Genomic DNA, 22,441 nt, shown 5'->3' on the forward strand with positions numbered 1-22,441 from the left:
AGTTTTAACCACCACCCTAATACCTTTTTTAATATCTTTCTCCCCTAACCGCTCAGAAAGAAAGTTAAGCAGAACCACAGAAAGAGAATCAGTCAATCTTTTCCTTGACCCAAGCCTCCCTGGAAGCAGGGAGCTGATGGGGGAGGAGCACTGACCTTGTTCCCTCTAGCAGTCCCCTGCTTCCACAGCCAGCCACCCATCTCCAGTGCCTTCACTCTCACCATTTGCTCCATGTATGCACGAAGAACAAGGCCAACCCACAGAAGGACCTTCCGGCTCCCAAGGTGTCTAAGATAATCCTAGCTTTCCTTTTGTTGACCTTCCCTCTCAAAGATGGACATACGGCATCATACAGAGCCTAGTGATGGTTACCCAAGGATGACTACTGCCCACTGCCTCATAAACTGCAAAGATGTGGGAAAGTAGGATAACGGTGTTGATAAAATAAATCCACTTTGCTTCAGATTTACAGGTCAACATGTAACATCTGAGAAGCCTGAGGCAGAAGTGAAGCCCGGTACTGAGTAAGTGAACCCACAGAGGATGGGATGGTCTGTAGCCACCTGTACCAGTTAAGGTACAAATGGTTTGACAACCACACCTTCTATACCTACTCAAGGATAAACTACATATCTTGTTGCATAGTAGCTGAAATGGAAAAGAGTATACATTAAAAGTGGGAGGACAGCATCTAAGGTACTATAAGGAAGTAAGAGACACTAGTAAGAAACCCACTCAAGTCAACCACATAAAGTATGGAGGATCTAATACCACTTGCGAGCTCTGGTATAAAAAAAAGACTAGCAATACGTGCAAGTTAAACAGTACAGTACTCAAGAAAACACTGACATCCATGTCAGAAATGAAGCAAAGATATCAAGTGTCCATCTGAAAGGCATCTTCAGACCCCTCCCTCTTACCCGTACCTCCTAACACACATGAGCTTTAAACACTGCCGGCTCCTCTCACCCATGATGCCAAGAAGATCCCGAAGCCCCTCCAGGCCATGACCTGGAAAGCATTACAGGAAATCCTTCTACACTAGGAAATCCCTGTGGGCATCTGATGAAGTGCTCTCAAACTCTGGAGTCTGATTGTTCTTTATAATAAATATGGTGTTTTAAAAATGTAATTTTCAATATAGTTCTTTACAAAATAATATTCCCATGGTATTCAACAAGGACCATTGCTACCCTTGTCCATCTGTGTGCACGGAAGAGAGAGGACTAGGAAAGTGCCCTCCCTCAGACGGAAGCACCAAACACACAGTGCTTCTGGGTCAGGAAGCAGCCAAGCCAACAGTGAGCACCTGCCTCGCGTATGTACAGAGACTCTCCTTTCCTCACTCTGCTCAGAAACCGTTTTTGAGGGTCGAGGCATCTCTAAGCTCTAATAAAACGCATGCTTAGCCAGTGGGAAGACATCAGCAGGAACAGTGGAGACCAAGAAAGCACACGCAAGGGATTTTTAGCTGAGTCTGTTTTATCCTTCTGGTCCCAGGGGATACAGTATTCAAGAAGAATTCCATCTAGAGGATAAACTACATGCTCATACCTGAAAAGCTAGGCAGTGCGACACACTCCTGAATACCAAGTGACACAACAAAATACCCTTGCTTAGTCACTACTAAGTTCTGTTAGAGACAACCAAACACTGTTTGCCCATAGTATTAGACTAGCATCCAATAACATTTACAAAATTACAATTTTCTTTGTGTCTTTAAAGAATTCTTTCAAATTTTAAGTACAAGCTATTTGGGAAGGATGCTAACAGAAAGCTATTCTATCAGCCCTAAACATTGAGAATCGTTTACCAAAGAGGAGGGGACAGATGAGGGTGAGACTGTGGCAATGGAAGCAGAGAGAAGCCAGCCTCTTCTCATCTCATGATGCCATCCCCTCTTGTCACGGATTATGTCCCCCAAAAATGTCTGTCAACTTGGCTAGGTCATGATTCCCAGTATCGTATGATTGTCTACCATTTTATCATCTGATGTGATTTCCCTGTGTGTTGTAAATGCTATCAATATGACGTAATAAGATGGATTCACAGAAGTTATATTGATGAGGTCTACAAGATTAGGTAGTATCTTAAGCCAATCTCTTTTGACATATAAGAGAGAGAAGTGAGCAGAGAGACACAGGGACCTCATACCACCAAGAAATCAGTGCTGGGAACAAAGTGTGTCCTTTTGACCTCAGGTTCCTGTGCTGAGATGCTCCCAGACCAAGGGAAGACTAATGCACCACAAAGACCTTCCTCCAGAGCTGACAGACAGAGAAAGGCGTCCCCTAAGAGCTGATGCCTTGAGTTTGGACTTCTAGCCTACTAGACTGAGAGAATAGATTTCTCTTTGTTAAAAGCCATCCACTTGTGGTATTTCTGTTATAGTAGCATTAGATGACTAAGATACCTCCCATTACCCAGAGCACCTCTATGCCCTTAAAGAGGAGGTGGAACACCGAGACTAAACACCACCAGTGGGGAAAAAAAGAAGACATAAAACTAAGATCTAGGAAAAAAGACATTTTACCTGCTTTAATATCTGAAACAAAAGAAAATCAAATCTTAATCACATTCATTTTCAACTTTATTATTACTCACCTCGCAATAACTATTTCTCAGAAAACAAGACAAAAGAATCTGGCCTGGAGAATGTACTCCTCAGAAAGAGAACGTGGGTGAGAGCCGCCACTCAGCAGATTGAGAAACTCTTTAGAACCAAAACTGATACACCACACAGGCAAGCGTCCAGCATAAGACAACCACAATTAAAATTCCCTATTGAAAGCATTACGGATTACAGGTGTTCCCCCAAAATAATGTGTTGTAAATCCTAGCCTCTATGCCAGTGGTTATAATCTCATTTGGGAGAATGTATTGTCTTTGTTAGTTAATGACACAGGATTAGTGTAAGGTGTGTCTTGAGTCAATCTCTTTTGAGATGTAAAAGAGATTAAACAAGCAAGAGAGAAAAGCAGTGATGGGGGATGAGAGATGCCAAACTACATGAAGATCACCCAGGAGCAGAAGCTCAAAGAGACAAGGACCTTCCTCCAGAGCTGGCAGAGAAAGACAGCCTTCCCCTAGAGCTAGCACCCTGAATTTGGACTTCCTAGTCTCCTAAACTGTGAGAAAATAAACTTGTTTGTTAAAGCCACTCACTTATGGTATTTGTTACAGCAGCACCAAGTAACTAAGACAGAAGGTGGTATCAGAAGTGACGTGCTGCTCTAACAGACAACTAAATTGTGGAAGTGGTTTCTGAACTGGGTAATGGGTGGTGCCTGGAAGAATTTTAAGGTGCCTAATAGTAAAGGCCTAGATTGCCTTGAAGAGACTGTTGGTAGAATTATGGACATCAAAGGCAATTCTGGTGAGGGCTCAGAAGAAAGTGAGGAGAAGCACAGAGACAGTCTCTATAGTCTTAGAGAATACATATGGCGCCAGTAACAAAGTTGATAGAAATGTGGACATTAAATGTGCTTCCAGTGAGACTTTAAAAGAAAATGATGAACGTGTGATTGGACGATGCTTTTTATGCAGTGGCAAAGAGCTTGTCTAGATATCGTTCAAATGTTTGGTGGAAGGCAGAACTTATAAGTGATGAACTTGGATATTTAGATGAAGAAATTTCTAAGCAAGATCTTAAAGGGGTCGCGTGGTTTCTCCTTGCCGCTTATAGTAAAATACACAAGAAAAGAGATGGACTTAAAAAAGAATTGTGCAAAAAAAAAAAAAAAAAAAAGAACTGTGCAAAATGCAAACTCAGTTGTACAAACTAAGGACACGTGTCCTAGGAACGTTCACCAAGGATATGCCCACACAATCTTTTGTTAAAGAGATTAAGCCTGTGACTGACAGATCTAACCAACTACCACAGCAGAATACCCATCAGTTTAGACTAAAGGGGACACAGAAAGAATGAAAGGAAAGAATGCTGTCTGCCTCTTGGAATTCTACAGGCAGGAAACAGGTCAAAGGAGCTACATCTTTTGTCCTCCAAGAAAAGGACAGGACCATCCCTGGAGCAACTCAGAGATCAGCATAACTGTTGGCAGGAGCAAGGGAAGCAGAGCTACCTCGGTCTCAAAGGGTGGGGCTAGGTTTCAAAGAGTCAGGTCTTCAACAACTTGGTTCCAGAGCTGCGATTCAGTTTGGCCAAGAGGATGGGGGTCACTGCCCAAAACTGAGGGGATGGGGCTGCCGCAAAAGAATGGGGCCTCCCGGGGCTGAGGGGGTGGGGTTGCCACTCTGATGGACCAGGAAAACGGGGCCGCCCAAAGCCAAGGGAGCAGAGTTGATGTCCCAGTGGGCCTGGAAGGTGGAACTGAAGCCGAGGGATCAGAGGCCTCCACACAGAATCCAGACAGCATGGCCAACACTCAGAGTCTGGAGGGCAGGGCCATTGCCTAGATGGTCTCAGAGAACAGAGATTATTTTCATCCTTGAGAGCTAATGTAAATTGTTCTGCTGCGTTTTGAACTTGCTTGGTGTCCTTTATCCCTTCTTTCTCTCCAATTTATTCCATTTGTAATGGAAATGTCTACCTTGTCCCTGTTCCACCATTGTACTTTGGAAACCAACAACTTGTATTCTAGATTTCACAGGTTCACAGATGAAGAGGAATTTTGCCTTAGATGGAATACACTTAATGTCTCATCCATATTTGATTCAGATGAACCTGGAGCTGATTTAAGATTTCTGGAATATGTGATGGGGTAAAATGTATTTTGCATGTGGCAAGGACATGAGTTTTTGGGGACCAAAGGGTGGAATGTTATGGATTGAATTGTGTCCCCCAAAAATACGTGTTATAAATCCTAGCCTCTATGCCGGTGGTTTGGAAACCCTGGTGGCGTAGTGGTTAAGAGCTATGGCTGCTAACCAAAAGGCAGGCAGTTTGAATCCACCAGGTGCTCCTTGGAAACCCTATGGGGCAGTTCTACTCTGTCTTATAGGGTCACTGTGAGTCGGAATCAACTCAAGGGCAATGGGTTTGGTTTTTTTTTGGTTTTATGCCTGTGGTTATAATCCCATTTGGGAATGGGTTGTCTGTATGTTAATGAGGCAGGATTAGTATGGGGTGTGCCTTGAGTCAATCTCTTTCGAGATGTAAGAGAGATTAAACAAGCAAGTGAGAGAAACAGTGACTGGGGAAGAGAGATGCCAAGTCACATAAAGATCATCCAGAGCAGAAGCTCAAAGAGACAAGGACCTTCCTCCAGAGCCTACAGAGAAAGAGAGCCTTCCCCTAGAGCCGGCCCCCTGAATTTGGACTTCTAGTCTCCTAAACTGTGAGAAAATAAATGTCTGTTTGTTAAAGCCACCCATTCATGGTATTTCTGTTATAGCAGCACTAGATAAGACAAAAAGGAAAAAGCTAAGATTCTGTGGGACATGATAATATCTACCCAGATTTTATAAATGTTTAATTTCTCAAAAAACTCAGAATCATTTCTCTACCACATGAAGTAGATTAGTAGTTGCCTGGAGCTGAGGGAATGACTACAAATGGATAAAGAGAACTTTTTGGGGTAACAGAAATGTTCTAAAATTGGTCAGTGGTGATGGTTCTACAACTCTGTAAATTTACTGAAAAATCACTGATTTGTACACTTTTCAAAAACCTAAGCAATGTGGTCTTGACAATAAGTGCAAGAAGGAAATCTAGAGAGGTGAGCTACTGGCATAGTAATGAAGAGTAAACACTGCTGGGGTTTTCCTCAACTGAATTACAATTCTCTCTAAATAAATGAAACTTGGAAAATTTTAAAAATAAAAAAAAAACCTTCTCTCTACCTCTAAGCTCTGCTCCATTACTCTGAAAATAGACTATGCTATAAAACTGAGAAAATGCAAACCAGAACTTTATAAAGGACAGGCTAGTTCTACAATCCTTCTCAGTAGAGTGACTTTTCTGCTTTGTACTGACATCGGAGTATGGGAGTGCTTATCCTAAAACCAGAATAGATCACTGGTACAAAGGAGACTCAAGGAAATCTCTGGCACAAAATCAAAGACTAGGAACCTGCAAATTAATCTACGAACAGAGCTCACAGGACCATCAGGTATTGGTTAAGGTTTTGTAATAACAAAAATTTGCTTTCTTCTTTCTGAGTTTCAGTGATCAAGGGCACATGACAGGCCTTCAGAATACGGCAGCAAGTAGCAAAGGCTAATCTTAAAAAACCCCGACAGCGAAGAGCAGAAGAGCATCATAATCACAGCAGAAAGAAATCTCAAAAACCACTGACCTGGTCCTCCTCTTCATCCTCATCCTCTGCCAGACGCTGCCTGCCCACTTCATACAGTCTGCACACCGTGTCCATGTTCAGGGAGTCCATGCTGCCTTGGTTCTGAAATAGAACACCCAGTGCCCAGGAGCAATTAGCTTTCAGAAGGCCCACAGCCACACCTCAGCTCTGAGACTCACAAACCTTGACCCTGAAACTTCTAAAGCTTCTGATACCCCAAATTCTTGATCTGATTCTGAAAATGTTATGTCCAGGACACAGAAAGGGAAAGAAAAATAAGATGAGAAGGCTTGGGCAGTGGAGAGAGAGGCACATGAGAGACCACCATCCTGGGGACCCAGCTGTCTTGCTCTGAAGAGAGATGGACTCCTCTGACACAGGGACAGCAGTGAGTCCAGGGTACAGGATATGGGATGCTCCAAGCTGTCTTATATTGGGACTTTCTTGTGATTTCTCTTGTTCTTTGTATTTCCCAAATCCCATCGAACAGGTAGGCTACTGTCACAATAATCTACCATGAGGAATGTACTGACTTTAGAGCACATCTTGTAACAGACAAAATGCCTATAGAACAATTTGAAAATGATCCTAAATATCAGAACCAAAGAGCAGGGCTTCTACAAACACCCTTTACCTCAATGACAGCGAGATAGCAGTCTTTGGTGTCTGTGCACAGGTCAAAGATATTCCGCTTCACATCAATGGTGGCTGGAAAACAGATGTGACAAGACTCGGAATTGGACCATTGCTGTGACCTTAAAGCTTTCGTTTCCTCTAAAGGAATTCAAGGTGATTTTTCATAACTATTTCCATAATTTCTCTGCTTTTCAATGAACACTGCAGTCCTCTCAGAAAACAGAAGAGCTTAAATAATGAACACCAAACATGACAAAATGATCAATGTCTGCCCCTTGATGCTCACCTATAGGTTTGTAGTCAGTTGCATTAAATGTTCGGAAGGATGACCCAAAAGGGCTTTTCATCCTTTCTTCCATTAAGTCATCTTCATCGTCTGCCTGCAACATAGCTAGTTGGGGAGGCAGAGAGGGATGGAGGGGGACAAAACACCATTAGAATCTGAAACATCTCCTATTTACAAGTGCAGAAAATGTTAATGGTCAATCAAGACTTTGGTGAGTTTCCCTGTAATAAATTCATTCTGCATCCAGTCAGTTCCGCAAAGCATCCTCCCTGCATATCCCTGCAATCGTGGCAAACAGTATCCTCTGCCTCTTGTCTAGCCCCTAACGAGTATTACAGGTGAAGGTTTAAATATTTTCATCTTCTCTTTTGTCACCATTTGTACAATCATTTTATCCTTCTTTCAAACTCACAAATGACAGATACTTCCAAAAAATATCAAATTAAGTGAAAGAGGAAAAAAGAGAAAAGGAGAATAATGAAGAAAAGTAAAAGCTTTATTACCTCCATACATCACTGTCCCTGTGTGGTTGAACACCACGCGGCACTGATCCAGAGCAGGAACTGTGTGTAAAAGATGGAAAGTGCGGAGGTCCCACTAGGAGGGCAATGGTCAAGGAAATTACAGAAAACTTCTTAAATAACCTCGTGGGGGACATTCTGAAACATCACTTTATTTTTCCTACCAGGTATTGATGCTGATCAGTATAGGCCCTCCATTTACAAGACAGAAAAGCTGATGAGATCAAGGTAAAATAAAAGCATGTAGAATACATATTATTGAATAATATCCCAGAAAATATCCTACTGTATCCTCAGATAATGAAAGCTACATGAGCTCCCTTCCTCTGAATGGCAGCCCTTCATTTTACTCTTACTTCTAGCAATTGATTTCTATAGAGCAAAGTAAAAGCCTTTTGAAAATAAATAACATTCAATTCTCCACTTGGGAAAGTGGGGGGCGGGGGGATGGGGGTAGGGTAGGGACAGAAGAAGTCTGGTCACTCTTCCCAATACAGAGAAAATGTGCACATTGATATCATCACAGCAATCTACCATAAGGATTGTAGACCGAAGTCTACAAGAGTCCACTGTAGATTCACAAACTTCTCTTCCAAAAGAGAAGGCACCCTATCATTACCTGTGTGGATACTTTAACCAAGTATTGGTGGAAAGATAAAACAAATTAAAAAAAAAAAAAAAAAATTTTTTTTTAAATAAACCAATGGAAAGAAAGACATTCATATAAAGGATACAATCTCAGTATTAATGATGACCTCCAGACCATTCGGATGGAAAACACCACTGATGTTCATGTTGAACTTGTCAAACTTGTGGATGGCCTGTGCAGAGCGGACATCCCAGAGGACGCCATCATTTAAGACAAGATCATCTGTAGGATTAAAGGTGGCACAGTTCCTCTTGTAGTTGTTGGCAAGATCTGGGTTAAACAGAGTCAACAGCTTGTTGCCAGTCTGAATATCATAAATCTTTAGAGAAGAAGGGGTAGGGAGAGAAAAATCAGACCAATGCATCTGGTGACCAATTCAAAGAGAAGCTGTGTAAATCTCTCTCCCTGCTTTCCAAGTGCCCCCAAAATTAACAAAGCCGTAATATTCTAAAATAACCAGAAAGGAGGAAGACCACACCCATCTAAGCAAAATTTAAGTGCTTTGGTTCTCATTCAAGGTTTGAAAACTCCCTTTCCCACAAGTAAGAAAGTGAGAAGTGAGTCGATGGTAAGGACAAGAAAACCCTCTCTTCCCCTTCCCTTTTCAAGAAACAGGAAATGTTTCTAGGATTAAAACTGAGAAATTCTCCATCCATTTCAATGATTACCCACAGAATACGCCTTAAGAGTTACTTCGGGGGTGGGGGGGAATCATTTAAATACTCTTTTCTCTGTAAAATCTCCCAATATCCATATGTTAGCCCCCAGGACTGAAAGTTTCCGAAGTCTACACTGTGCAGCCCATGCAGAGACCAGATCTCTTCCATCGGCTTACAGACGTGCTACAATATTTCCAATCTTTAAAAAAAATCCTCCTTTGATAAAGGAACAAGTAAGGAGACACCACAAGAAACAATCAAACAAATCCAGATCATGGGACAACTAGCCTGGTCTCTTCAAAAGTCAGTGTCATGAAACTGAAGAAATGGATCTTGGCTTTAAAACATTAGTGAGACATAACAACCAAATGCATTATGTGAATCTTGGCTGGATCCTGGTTCAAAAAAAAAAAAAAAAAAAAGAAATCAAACACATCAGGAACAACTGGGAAAAGCGAATATGGACTGGATTATTAGATTATATTAGGGAATTACTATAAATTTTCTTAAATTTGATAATAGTAGTGTGATTATGTAATAAAATGTCTTTATAATTAGAAAATACATGCTGTAGGACTTAGGGATAAAATATCATGATGTTTGCAACTTACTTTCAAATGACTCAGAAAATACATTTACACAGAAAGAAAATATGGGAAAATATTAACTACTGATGACATCTAGGTGATGAATGTATATACTATTCTTTCAACTTTTCTGTATGTTTTAACATTTTCAAGTGAAAAGTTAGGGGGGATTCTCCCTTCACCACCCCATATCCCCCCCCTTCCAGCTACAATCCCACTTCTCTGCTTCATTTTTCAAAACACTTCAAAAGAGTTGTCTATACTCACTGTCTCCACTTCTCTGCTCTCTCATGAACCACTCTAATCAGCCTCACAGAACTAGCTCCTGACACGGTTAACACTGACATCCAGGTTGTTAAATCAAAGGTCACCTCTCAGTTCTCATCTTATGCAACTCATCAGCAGCTTCTGACCTAGTCAAACAACTTTCCTCAAAACAGTCTTCACCTGGCTTCTAGGGCACTGCTTTCTCCTAGTGTCTCTTCCTGTCTTACTGGCCATCCTCCTTGTTCTTCTTTCCAAGTCCCTCCTCACTTAGCAACTTCTAAATATTGGTACAAGCCAGAGCTCCGTCCCCACACCTCCTCGTGATCTCACCCAGCTTCACCTGAATCAACATGTGGGAATCTCCCACATTCCTAGCTCCCATCCTAGACCACCCTCCTGAACTCCCAATTTGTACACTCAACTGCCCATTCCCTGCCTGCATGTCTAATAGAATCTCAAACTTCATGTCTCCAAAACCACAGGGCCCAGCCCCATCACTTCTCATCACCTCCACCAGGCCCACCTGGGCACAGTCCCATCACCACCCACATGTGGGCTGACACAGCACCCTCCTAACTGGATGGCCTGCTCTTGCCTCTCTCACAAGGAGTCATGCTGTAAGAACTTTACATCCACTCATGTATCCACAGCCAGCAAAGACGCTACCTGAGATGGTCCCCTCACTGACTTAGCCGTCCTCTCCTCTCCCTCTCACATCCCAAACAAGGGCTTTTCCCTTGCTAATCCCTCTGCCTAGGAACACTCTTCCCACGCGTATCAGCATGACACCCACATTCCCTTCAGGTTCTGCTTAAATGTTACCCAGTCTGTTGAGAGTGAGTCTTCTAGAAGTTCCCCACCACCACCACAGCCAAGCATTTCCTACCTCTTACCCTGTTTTCTGTTTCTCCACAGCACTTACCACCATACGTACCATATATTTGCTCCTTTATCTCGTCTCCAGCAATCAGGCTCCATAAAAGCACATGCTTTATTTCATCTAAAACTTGTATGTGCTCAAAATATCTGTTGTTCTAATAACATCTTTCTCAAATTGTCAGATTAAGTTTCATGTTCAGCCCTTTTACATATTTCCCACATAGCTTAAAACTACCTTATTACCCTCCTAGACTCTTGACTCTTAACATTCACAATCCAGATTTAGTGTGAACAAATGGTATAATCAGCTTTAAAGCAGTAGATTCTTAAGTACTTACGTGGGCAATGTCCCCTTTTGTGCCTATGACCCGATCCTGAGAGTGCTTACTGAACTCAACATAGTGATCTTCCGTGAAGGAATGCCTATGGACAAACAACAGAAATACTAAAGTAACAGGCCTCCAGAACATACTCCTTCAATGGACTGAAAATAAGGGTGATCCTCAGCCTCTTGCCCAGCCATGCTCACCTGAAGATCATCAGTTCACAGAGAGGAAAAAGGTACACTTTGTCGAAGGAGACCCAAGAGAACTGACAGGAATTACTTGGTTACAGAAATGGCTAACCGGGCACAAGCGCTTTTGAAATATGCCCAAGAAAGAGTTCAGTATGTGAAGCTGAGATAATACATAGATGTTCCACTCTGGATTACTGAAGGGTCTGCTGCACAATGGGAGTAAATATTCTTACACCTGGTAAGAATATTTAGGAATTAAAAAGCATAAAATCTTATTAAACATAAGCCTCAGATAAGGGAGAAGTCAGTAATAACTCACAGTATTCCTCATTTCCCAAAAGGTTTTGAGTCTAAGAATGGGATAAAGGGAGCTATAAATAAGTGAATAAAACAAAGAAAGACTAGATACATACTAGTATCTAGACATGCAAAAGCAGATACATACTTCATATCGAATACTGATTTCATTCCCCAAAGTGCAGACAGAGGCTGGCTCCAAGTAGCAGATGTCAGCAGCAAGGACCCATCCTAAAAGAAGAAGGAGGTCTAAGGTGTGTAACCATGTGTTTACATATATGCAGATGTTGCTATCTGCCATCAGCATTTAGAAAGATACACATACAAAATACTGTTACAGAGAAGATAGGGAAAATTCCCAGGAGCCCAGAAATGGTCAAAAACCACTAGGCTTTAAGTACCCTGTACCTACCATATCCTAGAAAACAACTGAATTTAAAATAATAATAAATTCTCCTGAACTAGTAGTAACACAAAATGCAACAGTTCCAGGGAAGGGGGAAAAAAAAAACTTGGAAAGATGTCAAATATGGTTCCTTCCTTCTTAATATTTAACCATTTTCCTCAGTCTCCCATATCTGAAATATCAGTCAACTAAAAACATTTGTTAGACTTTCTGAGGACTGTTTTTCAAAACAAAGCCCAATAATCAGAAAAATATCCTTGTCATCTCAATAATCCTGACTTTTAAAAATAACAAAGATGTCACTTCCGTCCAGAGAACAGTACTAATAAACTATAACCCAGTTGAATCATACAAACACTTGGCTTCCTAAAACTTCACAGCACTCTGAGATGTCTTTATGATACTGTGGTGCAATGAATTACTTAATATGGCCCTTCTAGCCATGGTCTTTGTGACTCACGCACAATGATTGAGTGGGACTATGCAAATAAGGTATATGGAACCTGTGATGGTTGGGGTTATGTGTCAACTTAGCTAGGCCATGATTCCCATTATTGTATGGTTGTCCTCCATTTTGTGTTGTGGATCCTGACCTCTACAGGCTGATGAGGCAGGACTGGTGTAGGGTGTGTCTTGCTGGAGGGAACGACTCAAGTCCCACTCTTTATGTCCTTCCCTGGGGTGTGGCCTGCATCTAAGATATATGTGTGTGTCCTGGCAAGGCTCTCCCTCTGCATCCGATCAACTGACCTCCAGCTGTTGGGACTTGGGCCACAGGCCTGCTGTCTGACCTGCCATTTGCCAGCCGCCATCATCTGACCTGATTTGCTAGCTTCTGCAGCTTGGTGAGCCAGCAACCTGTGGTCTGAACTGCCGGTTTGGGTTTGTCAGCCCCTGCAGCCACGTGGGTTGAGAGAAGCTTACTCCTGACCCAGAGATTTAGGACTTGCGAGCATCCAGCCTCCACAACTGCGTGAACCATTTCCTTTATATGGTTCATGAGTTCTGTGAGATGCTGTAGTGAATTACACAACCAAAGGACTGGAGGGAGTACTGAGGAGAGAGGGAGTAGCTGATGTGAGAGATGGAATGATAGAGCAGTTTGGAAACACTGGACATTTGGGGCATCTTTAACCTCTGCCTCACAGGAACCAGCTTTGTGCTGATGCTTATAAATTATTCATTTAGATACCAAAAACAAAACAAAACAAAACATATATGCATGTGTGTTTGTGTGTCTATCTCTGTATCTCCAGGTGCTGGCAAACTTAAGGGGCCAGATAGTGCGTATTTTAGGCTTTGTGGGCCACAAGGTCTCTATTGCAGTTACTTACCTCTGCGGTTTTAGCGTGGAAGCACCCACAGAAGTATGAGAATGCTCATGAACGTATGGGCATGGCTGTGTTCCAAGAAAACTTTCTATACGAAAACAGGCAGCCAGCTGTTGGGCCCATAACTCACCTACTCGCCTCAGAATAATGATAAAGGGCCCTTACCCTGGAAGGTTCAAGGTGTGTGATGGCTGAGTTGTGACAATTATAGCTGGCCTCCTCCTGTCCACTAAACACATTATAGAGCTTCAGCTGTCCCGTGCAGGTGCCAAGCATCAGGAACCGCTCCCGTGCTGAGAATGCACAGCAGGTGAAGCCACTCTCATCTTCATTGGCTTCCCGGAATACTGAAATAGGACGGAACCTAAGCAAAAGGAGAGAATTACAGACAGACAATGTGCAGGGGCTCAGATAAAGCTAACTTTGCTAGAAGGATGAGAGAAAAATAGAGCATTTGTTTTAAATGAGTTCTTACAAAATACCACAGTGATCTTCAGTGGTCCATTTTCATTTTAAATCAGAGAAAAGGACCTCCACTTACAAAGTTAAACAACAAGAACAATTCCCACGTTTAGAACTTGTGGTTCTACAACCTTTATGTAAGATTTGTAAAGAATCAGAAGAGGAGGCAACTCAGACTGCCACTAAAAACAAGTCTAAGAGCCTAGGTAGGAACAGATGTTGCATGGGCTCTAGAAGACAGAGTTGTCCAAGTACGGAGAATATTGTATTAATCTTGTCAACAGTCATACAACGAACCTATGGTCAACAAAAGGGGTACAGTTATATTGTTCATGTAATCACAGAAAGTAACAATCAGGCCAATTGTTGCAGGCCAATAAACAGCTTTCCAAACTAACCACTCTATGCTGAAACTGCCTCAACATGGATTTATATATAAAAATCATTCTAATTCCAGGGCATGAGGCGGCCTCTCCTTACCTGCTAAAGATAAGGTGCCTATCAAAGCATCCGCCATCCACCCCTCCATACTTTGGAAATGATGCCCTGCGGTTTAGCCTTGAGGTAAAGTTTATTGGCGCTTGCCGCCTCTGTTTTGGCTCAGGACACTGGTGAGGAGTAAAGAGAGAGAAAGGTGGGCAGGTGGCAACTGGGTTCTTGCAGCGAGCATGCTGCTCTCTAAGATACTCTGTGATGATACTGTCCAGCGTAGGTGGGGAAGGAAGATGTCTGTCCAACTGCTTTTTTATGGCTGGACTTTGGCTGTAGGCGCCATGGTCCGACTTCTGCCGCAACACTCTGATTTTTCTGCCATTACAGGGCGATGGCCTCTCTCTCATAAAACTGATCCTGCCAATCAAAGGGGAACTGCCTGCATAAGATGGGCCGGGCAGAGCTAGTGAACTCTGGGGTGGCCGTGGCTGAGGGTGGGCAGCAGGGGCAGGGGGGGCAGAAGGGGCCACGGCAGCATGGCTGCTCAGTCGGGTTGCAATGCCGTTGGCAATGCGAGGAGTTCGGGGAAGAGAGACAGGGGAAGCAGCAGCAGTGACTGGGGTGAAGGCAGAGGAATGGGACGCAGCAGTCATAGGCAGGTCTGCCTCTTTCGTCAGCACAGTTGCTGTCTCTCCAAGCCCTTTAGAAATGAGATGGTTTCGTATCAACAGAAGTAGCTCTTTCTCAGGGAAGGAGATCCTTGACTGAGCGACAACATCTGCTTTCTGCAGTCGTGCCAGGGACACATCGGTGCCAATGAGAAGTGGCTTTCCTGACACCCGTTCAATGAGTTCAGCTGCATACTTGCAGAACTTGACGTGGTCGCTGCGCTTGTCCTGCAGCACAGGCTCCTTCATCAGCTGCTGGATCTGGCAGCTGCTGAAAAGGGGCAGTTTGCTGATGATCTGCCGGACAGTGCTACTACGAGACAGGCCCACTAGGGCCTTGCAGGCCAGGGCCCGGATCTGGTCTGCATCTGTGATGGGCATCTTGATGGACAGTAAGGACAGGAGCACCTTGATGCCATTGTTGGACTGGACCACATTCCACATCTTAGCCAGGGTGTGCTCACTGCTTTTGGGGGTCTGAGGCAGCTTTCTCCGAGGAGTTCCAGAGATAAATTTGCCAATACTGGAGATTCGGTTATCTGGGCCACACACACAATTGATGATAATTTGAAGTGCTGACTTCTGGATTTCAGCATCATGGATAAAGAATTCACCCTCAGCCACTCCCAAAATAATGCTGATACCTATGGGGAAACAACAAAAATTTTTATATTATTCCTCATATAATGAATGGCCAACTTCACCACGTCTCAGAGTCGAAATTTGGAGTTCTATTCATTTGTTCTATTCACCAGAAAACTACCTCACTTTTTTAAAAGCGCAAGGAATTGTCTGTATAAAATACAATCACTTCCACTACATTGTATCTTTAGAACACAACACCTCATATGCAGTTGTTAAACAGGGGAATGATGTCAGTTATTATGTGGAAGTCACCAAGGTTTCTGTGTAATTTCTCCTAGGTAAGGGGAGCAGAAGTAGTGGGAATAAAAACCTCAAGCAGAAAAGGAACACACTCAGCTTCGCTGCTACAGTGGCAGCAGGAACCCTTTCCGCTATGTATCAAAATTAAACCCACGTGAATGCGCCTTGGGCGTCCTCCCCAGAGAGGTGCACCCAGGACTCAAAGCCAGTCACGACGCATCCCAGGCTCCTTCGGCAGCAGCCCAAACCATCCCTGCTCTAAATAAAGCACTGCCAGTGTTTTCCTTCCAATTCTGTGTATGGAGCCTCTACCCATTCTGAGCTGCTTGCCAATTACTGTTCTTGTTAGTGCTCAGGTTACAAACTGGAGTTAAGATTTTGATTGCCTGCCCCAACCCATTTTTCTGATAAACTTTGTTTTTTGTGCAAGACTCTGCAGTGTGAGGTTTTTAGGAATGCGCACGTACCATTATAGCACAAACGTATGTACCACTCAGAAAACTGGAGTTTACTAGCACGACTCCCTTAAATGAAACTGTATGACACCATTTACAAGGCAGAGACAAGGTACCCTCCTCTGCTTCCTTCTGTTCTAATATGGCAAAATTAGATCAGGCAAGTAACCATGACTAGAATAGCAAAGGAAAACAAATTCAAACTAAGCAACAACAAAAATAGCAAGGTACAACGTACCTACAGTGGAGACAGTGGAGCCAGCCTCATCCAGCACATCCACTGATTCTGCCAGCTGGAGCTGGATTTTTGGGACTACTGTGAGAATAGCCAGGACATCCAAAGCAAAGCGCACAGTGTCATTCCTGGACAGGAAGAAGAATTAGTCAAAGTGAAACTAGGTAACAGTCACAAGAAACAACAACAGTCTTTCAGAAAAAAAAAAAAAAGTACAAAGGATCAGAACCACTGCCTGTGTGGCTCTGTCCCTAGCCATGGCAGCAAGAGAGGACTTGTAAGTCACCATGACATTAACTTTAAAAAACAGAGGAATGAATTTTCCACCTATCAAACTGCTGAGATTAAAAAAAAAAAGATAATCCCCAATGCTGATGAGGTTTGGTAGAGATGAGTGCTCTCAAATTTTTGGTGGGAACAGAAATTACAACACTCATTTTAGAAAGTAATCTAAAAATACCAATCAAGATTCTTAAAACATTCATAACCCTAGGCCCAGGAATTTCACCTATAGGAATCTGTCCTAAGGAAATAATCAGTAGTAAAAACAAGAATTTATGTATTGCGATGTCCATTACCACATCATTTAAAATAGCAAAAAGATTAGAAAACCTACACAATCAACAGGAGTAAATGTGTTAAATTACAGCACCCTCATATGATGAGCTACTCTGCAGCCACTGACAAACTGTGTAAAGGACAAGGGAAAAGGTTCAAACAAAATACATTAATGAAATAAAAATCTAAGATATAAAACCAAAAATCTGACAATACCAAGTATTGGCAAGAAGGTAGAGAAATGAAAACTCCCACATACTGCTGGTGGGAGAAGAAAACAGTATGATCACTTTATAAGCAATTTGGCAATATCCAATAAAGGTGGAATGCAGACACTCTATCAGCCAGCTTCTAGTCATATCCTGAGAGAGACTCCAACCGGAGGTCTGTGGTACCATTTCTTTAACAGCAAAAAACAAACACTAACTGTCCATCAATAGGGGAACAGATAAACCATAGTACAGAAACGCAGCGGCTTAAATGAATAGCACACATGTATAAATCTCAAACATACAGGGTGAAAAAACATTGCTAAAGATGCATACAGGATAATATTTATGTAATGTAAAAACATACAAAACAGCACTGTATTATTGTTTATGGACACACACATATGTACAGCATGAATGGAGAGAATGCACTCCAAATTCAGAAGAGCGGTTAGGACTCTTGGAGGCAGGGACAGGAAAGGAAATGAGGAAGAAGGAAATATAGCAAAGTGTCAATCCTGGTTAAACCTGGCTACGGACTAGTTGTTACTTTATTCTGTGCACTTTTTTGTATTTTGAAATATTTCATTAAAAAGATGAATTTGATTAAATAGTATTATCTCAATTAAGAATAGTCACATACATTAGAAAACAGACTGGAAGGAAATTAGCAGTGTCTAAAAGTAATTTTCTCTTTTCAAGTTTCTGTATACTCTAAAGCAAAACCACATTTATTAATTTCATTTTTAAAAAATTAACTTTAAAAAATAAAGGGCATACTTCAAATATATTTATATTTTCTTAGTACTTTAAATATACATTTATCAGTCAAAAACGTATTTATACCTTTCCTAGTTATATTTTGAGGTTTCATCATCTTTTAAGCAAAGTTCTCCAAGTAAATATATAACCTACTTCTTTTCAATACTCTAAAACAGCAGTTCTCAAAGTGTGGTCAGAAGGTCCTGTGAGGTAATAATAATTTTCATAGTAATACTAAGAAGTTATTTTCATTTCTCACTGTCATCCTCTCACGAGTGTATAGTGGAGTTTTCCAGAGGCTATGTGATGAATGAAGACACAACAGATTGAATGCAAAAGCAGATTATGAGATTTTAAGCCAGACATTTTAAAAATTTGCTAAAATCATCTGGTTTTTGTTTTGGAAATCTGCTAACATAAGAAATGCTAACATGCAATGGGTTCATATTATTTTTAAATTAATCAATAAACATTTAAAAATTTTTCTCAGTTTTAATTTCTAATATGGTAAATACCAATAGCTGTAACACAAAAACAAAAGCTCTTTGTGGCTGTCAACAAGTTTTAATATGATAAAGGGTCCTGGGAGCAAAAAAAATTTGAGAACACCTGCCCCAAAATACCCCCCTAGATTTAATACCCTGGAACTTAGCAAAACAAGCTATATTTACCCTAAACAAGCCCCTCTGGTCTTTACTGCAGTGAGTGGATAGGAAGAGAAGGCTAAGAACAGCTGTTTGCAAACTCTGTTACTATCTTCTCTTCAGATTGCATCTTTTCCAAAATGAAGTGTTAATTCAAACAGAAACCACCCAACCTATTGATTACATCAGCTGCCCTTTTCTGAGCCTTGTCCTGCTCTACTCTGACTGCCTTTAAAGTGAACTGTAATAACAGCGTATTGAATTCCCAGAGCAAATATACAGTTTTATGTGAAAGTAAGATAAATTGTATCTGTCAAAAACTAAGAAGACATTTAAACTCTAAGTATCAAAGAATACTATGACAGGACTCCCTTATGCAACCTCTCTGAGAGTACTGATGTTGCTCCCTGCCTACTGAGCAGTATTTATAACTACCAAGACTATAAAAATGAATAGGCACCCTTGTAAATTAGTAATCATATTATCATGCTTAATCCAGTTTCTCAGACTCAAGCCCAAAATTTCAATTCAAGAAATACTTGTTAAGCATACACTGTGTGCAACCAATATCAACTTTAGCAAAAAGCAGGATCTAGCTTCATCTGCAACCTCTCTCTGGTCCCACCTTGCATAATAGGTCTTCCAATTGCAGGCAATAGAAATAAGCTGCAACAAGAGTTGCACACAAGAAAGTTTGAGGAAGACTTCAGCTGGTTCCCAATATAACTGCGCTGGGCCGTATTCTATCAAAAATTCCATCATTTCCACAATCTGTTCATGAGTATATGAACATGCCTGTAAGGAGAGATATATATTATTAAAGAACGCTATCATTTACCTACCACCCTCTCTAGCATGGTTCACTGGGCAACAGGTTTTTTAACAATAAAGCTAAGTAATAATAGTTTTAAATATCACAATACTTGAGTCAGTAGCCCACGTGTGAAATAATGAATATATAATGTTCAATTTATTTTATTTACTCTACCCCAACTTGTTGGTACATATTTTAATTTGTGATTTTTAAACCATAGATACATATATGATCTTGATCCCAAAACATATTGAGTACGTTAAAAAAAATGACAGAAAAGTGGAGTTGTACCCATCAACAAATGAATCAATACACAAAATGTGGTACACACATATAATGGAATACTACATACTCAGCCATATACAGAAATGAAGTCTTGATACATGCTACAACACAGATGAACCTCAAAGACATTATACTGACTAAAGTAAGTGAATCACAAAAGGACAAATACTGTACAGTCTCACCTACATGAAATGACAATATGTAAATATAGAGAGACTAAGGGTTATTATTAGTGGTTAGCAGGGGCAGGAGAGGGGAGGGAAAGGGAATCATTCTCTGGGAAGTAGTGAGTTTCTGTCTATGGTGACGGGAAAATGGACATGGATTAAGGACAATGGTTATACAAGCTGACCTACGTAACTGGTATCACTAAACACTATCAGAAAAAGGGCAAAATGGCAAATGGTGTATTATATGTAATTTTACAGCAGCAACAATAGCAACAACAAAACCTAAAAAAAAAAAAAAAAAGTTGTTGATACTACTTAGGTACAACCAAACACCTCATGGGATTAGTTTTCTTGCTTCGAAGGCTTAGGGTTACAACTCAGAATCAGAAACAACTCAGGATACAGTTCTTTGATCAGGACAGCCTCTTCTCAGCTGTGCCCAAAGGCAGGCCTCTCCCTAGCCCTTGAATCCTGAGGCCAAGCCAGCCTGGCCACTGTGCTACTCAGGAAAGTGTTATAAAGCTCTTTAGCTCTATCGATAAGTGCCCAGAGGTACCCTACTCCACCAGCAAGCCTCCTGTCTGAAGGTGTTCAGCTTTCTTGCTCAGTGGGTCAGGAAGCCCACTGTACCGTCTCTTGCCAGTCTCCTGGTTCTGCTGCCTTTGCTGCTGCCATTTCTCTGCCGCCTCCGGTGTTACAGCTCTCTGTCTCGGGTCTAGGAGGTTCTCAGCACAGGGATCCTGGGTCGAAAGGACATGCTCCACTCCTAGCTCTTCTTTCTTGGTGGTAGTGAGGTCCTCCGGTGCTCTGGGATTGGCTCTCTTTTTATGCCTAGTGGGATGGCAAAACTGACCAATCCCCTCGTTAGGGTTCCATACAACTTATTTGCATGGTCCCACCCTGAAGGATTTTATCTGCATTATCAGCAATGCTGTCCAATCCCCTTGGTGGGACACAAGAACCTTATCTGCATAGTCCCACCCAATCATTTTGTAGGAGTCACAAGACCACGCATGGCTAGAAAGGCCAAATTAAGTAATTCACTGAACCACAGATCCTGATCAAAATGGAAAAAAGGTAGAAGAGAATTCTATATTCCTATGGAATCCAGACTGACTGGATCCACTGAGACTGGAGGAAGCCCTGAATCTACTGCCCTCAGATAACCTTTAAACCTTTAACAGAAATTATCCGGTAAGTCATCTTTAAACCAAACAACAGTTTTGCTAAATTGGTAAAAAATCTTTGCCTTGAGCATTTCGCTTCTTTAAAGAATTATCTATGTGACTTGTGAAGAGTGTGCTTCTTAGCTCAAGTAGATACATGAGACTAAATGGGTAGCTCCTGTCCAGAGGTGAGATGAGAAGGCAGAGAGGGTCAGGAGCTGGTTGAATGGACACAGGAAATCAGGGGTGGAAAGGAGGAGTGTGATGTCACAGTATAGGGAGAGCAATTAGGGTCACATACAATGCATGTATAGATTTTTGTACAAGAGACTAACTTGAATTGTAAACTTTCACTTAAAGTACAAAAATAAAATTAAAAAAAAAAAAAAAAGAATTATCTATATGAGATCAAATTGACAACAGTAACTCTAAAGCATAGATAAGTTTAGGGGGCAGTGAGGCAAGGTTAAGGAGCCCTGGTGGCGTAATGGTTAAAGCACTTGACTGCTAACCGAAAGGTCGGCAGTTTGAAACCATCAGCAGCTCCATGAAAGAAAAGATGTGGCAGTCTGCTTCCGTAAAGATTTATAGCTTTGGAAACTCTATAGGATCATTATGAGTCTGAATCAACTCGACAGCAGTGGGTCTGGTTTTGGTTTGGAGGCAAGGTTGATGGTGATGAAATAATCTGGGTAGAGATTATGACAAAGATGACACAATGTGAAGAATGTAACCAATGTCACTGAATTATACATGCAGAAATTGTTGAATGAGTGTGTTCTGTTGTATATATAATTTCATCAAAAATAAATATAAAAAGGGAAAGAAAAGTAGAGTTGTAGATACATTCTTTTAGAAAAGAAATTCCACACAGAAAGAAGTAGGATATCTAGTACTTTTTATAACAAAAAGGCTCTCATTTACACACACTTCAGTTAATCTTTTAGCTCTAGTATTCCAGAGAAGAGAAATAGCAATTTACAACTGTGAGCAAAGTAAGTCCTTGAAATTCAACTATTAAGTCCAGTTTTCACTGTTCTGCCTCCACAAAGGACAAGTATAATCCAACAATATATATCCTTGAAAGTGAGTTTGGGGCTTGAGATGCTACACAGAGTGTTAACAGAACTTTCCCCTTTAAGACATGTTCCACTCACCTTGTACGGGGGCTGAGGATGGACAAGAATACCACCTTCAGTCCTCTGAAGCGACTGCTTCACTTGCTCCAATTTAATGGCCAGGTGAGCCTCAAAGTACTTGCGCAAGGCCATGCAAGTATGTTTCCCAGTCTGGCGGCTAGCAAATATTTCATCGTCACTCAGAAGTGCACCTTGATCTTCTAAATTTAAAATCTCCAAAGTACTTATCTGTTAAGAAAGAAGCAAAAAGAATGGGGCAAAAGGG

At 41.5% G+C, this 22,441-nt stretch overlaps 1 protein-coding gene across 7 annotated transcripts in view; it reads right to left on the reverse strand.

Annotated features, from left to right (window-relative positions):
* The window catches only part of DCAF1 (DDB1 and CUL4 associated factor 1), an 83,762-nt gene that overhangs the window by 12,771 nt on the left and 48,550 nt on the right, over positions 1 to 22,441 (reverse strand). For 6 of the 7 annotated variants that reach the window (XR_002823240.1, XM_012560109.2, XM_023727078.1 and 3 more), the window contains 12 exons: positions 22,195 to 22,404; positions 19,228 to 19,397; positions 16,433 to 16,557; positions 14,235 to 15,498; positions 13,458 to 13,656; positions 11,704 to 11,786; positions 11,080 to 11,164; positions 8,435 to 8,668; positions 7,683 to 7,776; positions 7,180 to 7,284; positions 6,892 to 6,965; positions 6,258 to 6,359 (listed from right to left, as the gene is read on the reverse strand). Coding sequence is in view for 6 of the 7 variants with exons in the window: in XM_012560109.2 (XP_012415563.1) it covers positions 6,258 to 6,359; positions 6,892 to 6,965; positions 7,180 to 7,284; positions 7,683 to 7,776; positions 8,435 to 8,668; positions 11,080 to 11,164; positions 11,704 to 11,786; positions 13,458 to 13,656; positions 14,235 to 15,498; positions 16,433 to 16,557; positions 19,228 to 19,397; positions 22,195 to 22,404 (2,745 nt within the window). In the remaining variant the exon portion in view is untranslated. Of the gene's footprint in view, positions 1 to 6,257; positions 6,360 to 6,891; positions 6,966 to 7,179; positions 7,285 to 7,682; positions 7,777 to 8,434; positions 8,669 to 11,079; positions 11,165 to 11,703; positions 11,787 to 13,457; positions 13,657 to 14,234; positions 15,499 to 16,432; positions 16,558 to 19,227; positions 19,398 to 22,194; positions 22,405 to 22,441 lie in introns of those variants that run through there. The other variant, XM_023727092.1, reaches the window with a different exon arrangement.

This window comes from Trichechus manatus, unplaced genomic scaffold, assembly GCF_000243295.1.
Source record: "Trichechus manatus latirostris isolate Lorelei unplaced genomic scaffold, TriManLat1.0 scaffold00001, whole genome shotgun sequence".
NCBI classification, from domain to species: Eukaryota; Metazoa; Chordata; class Mammalia; order Sirenia; family Trichechidae; genus Trichechus; species Trichechus manatus.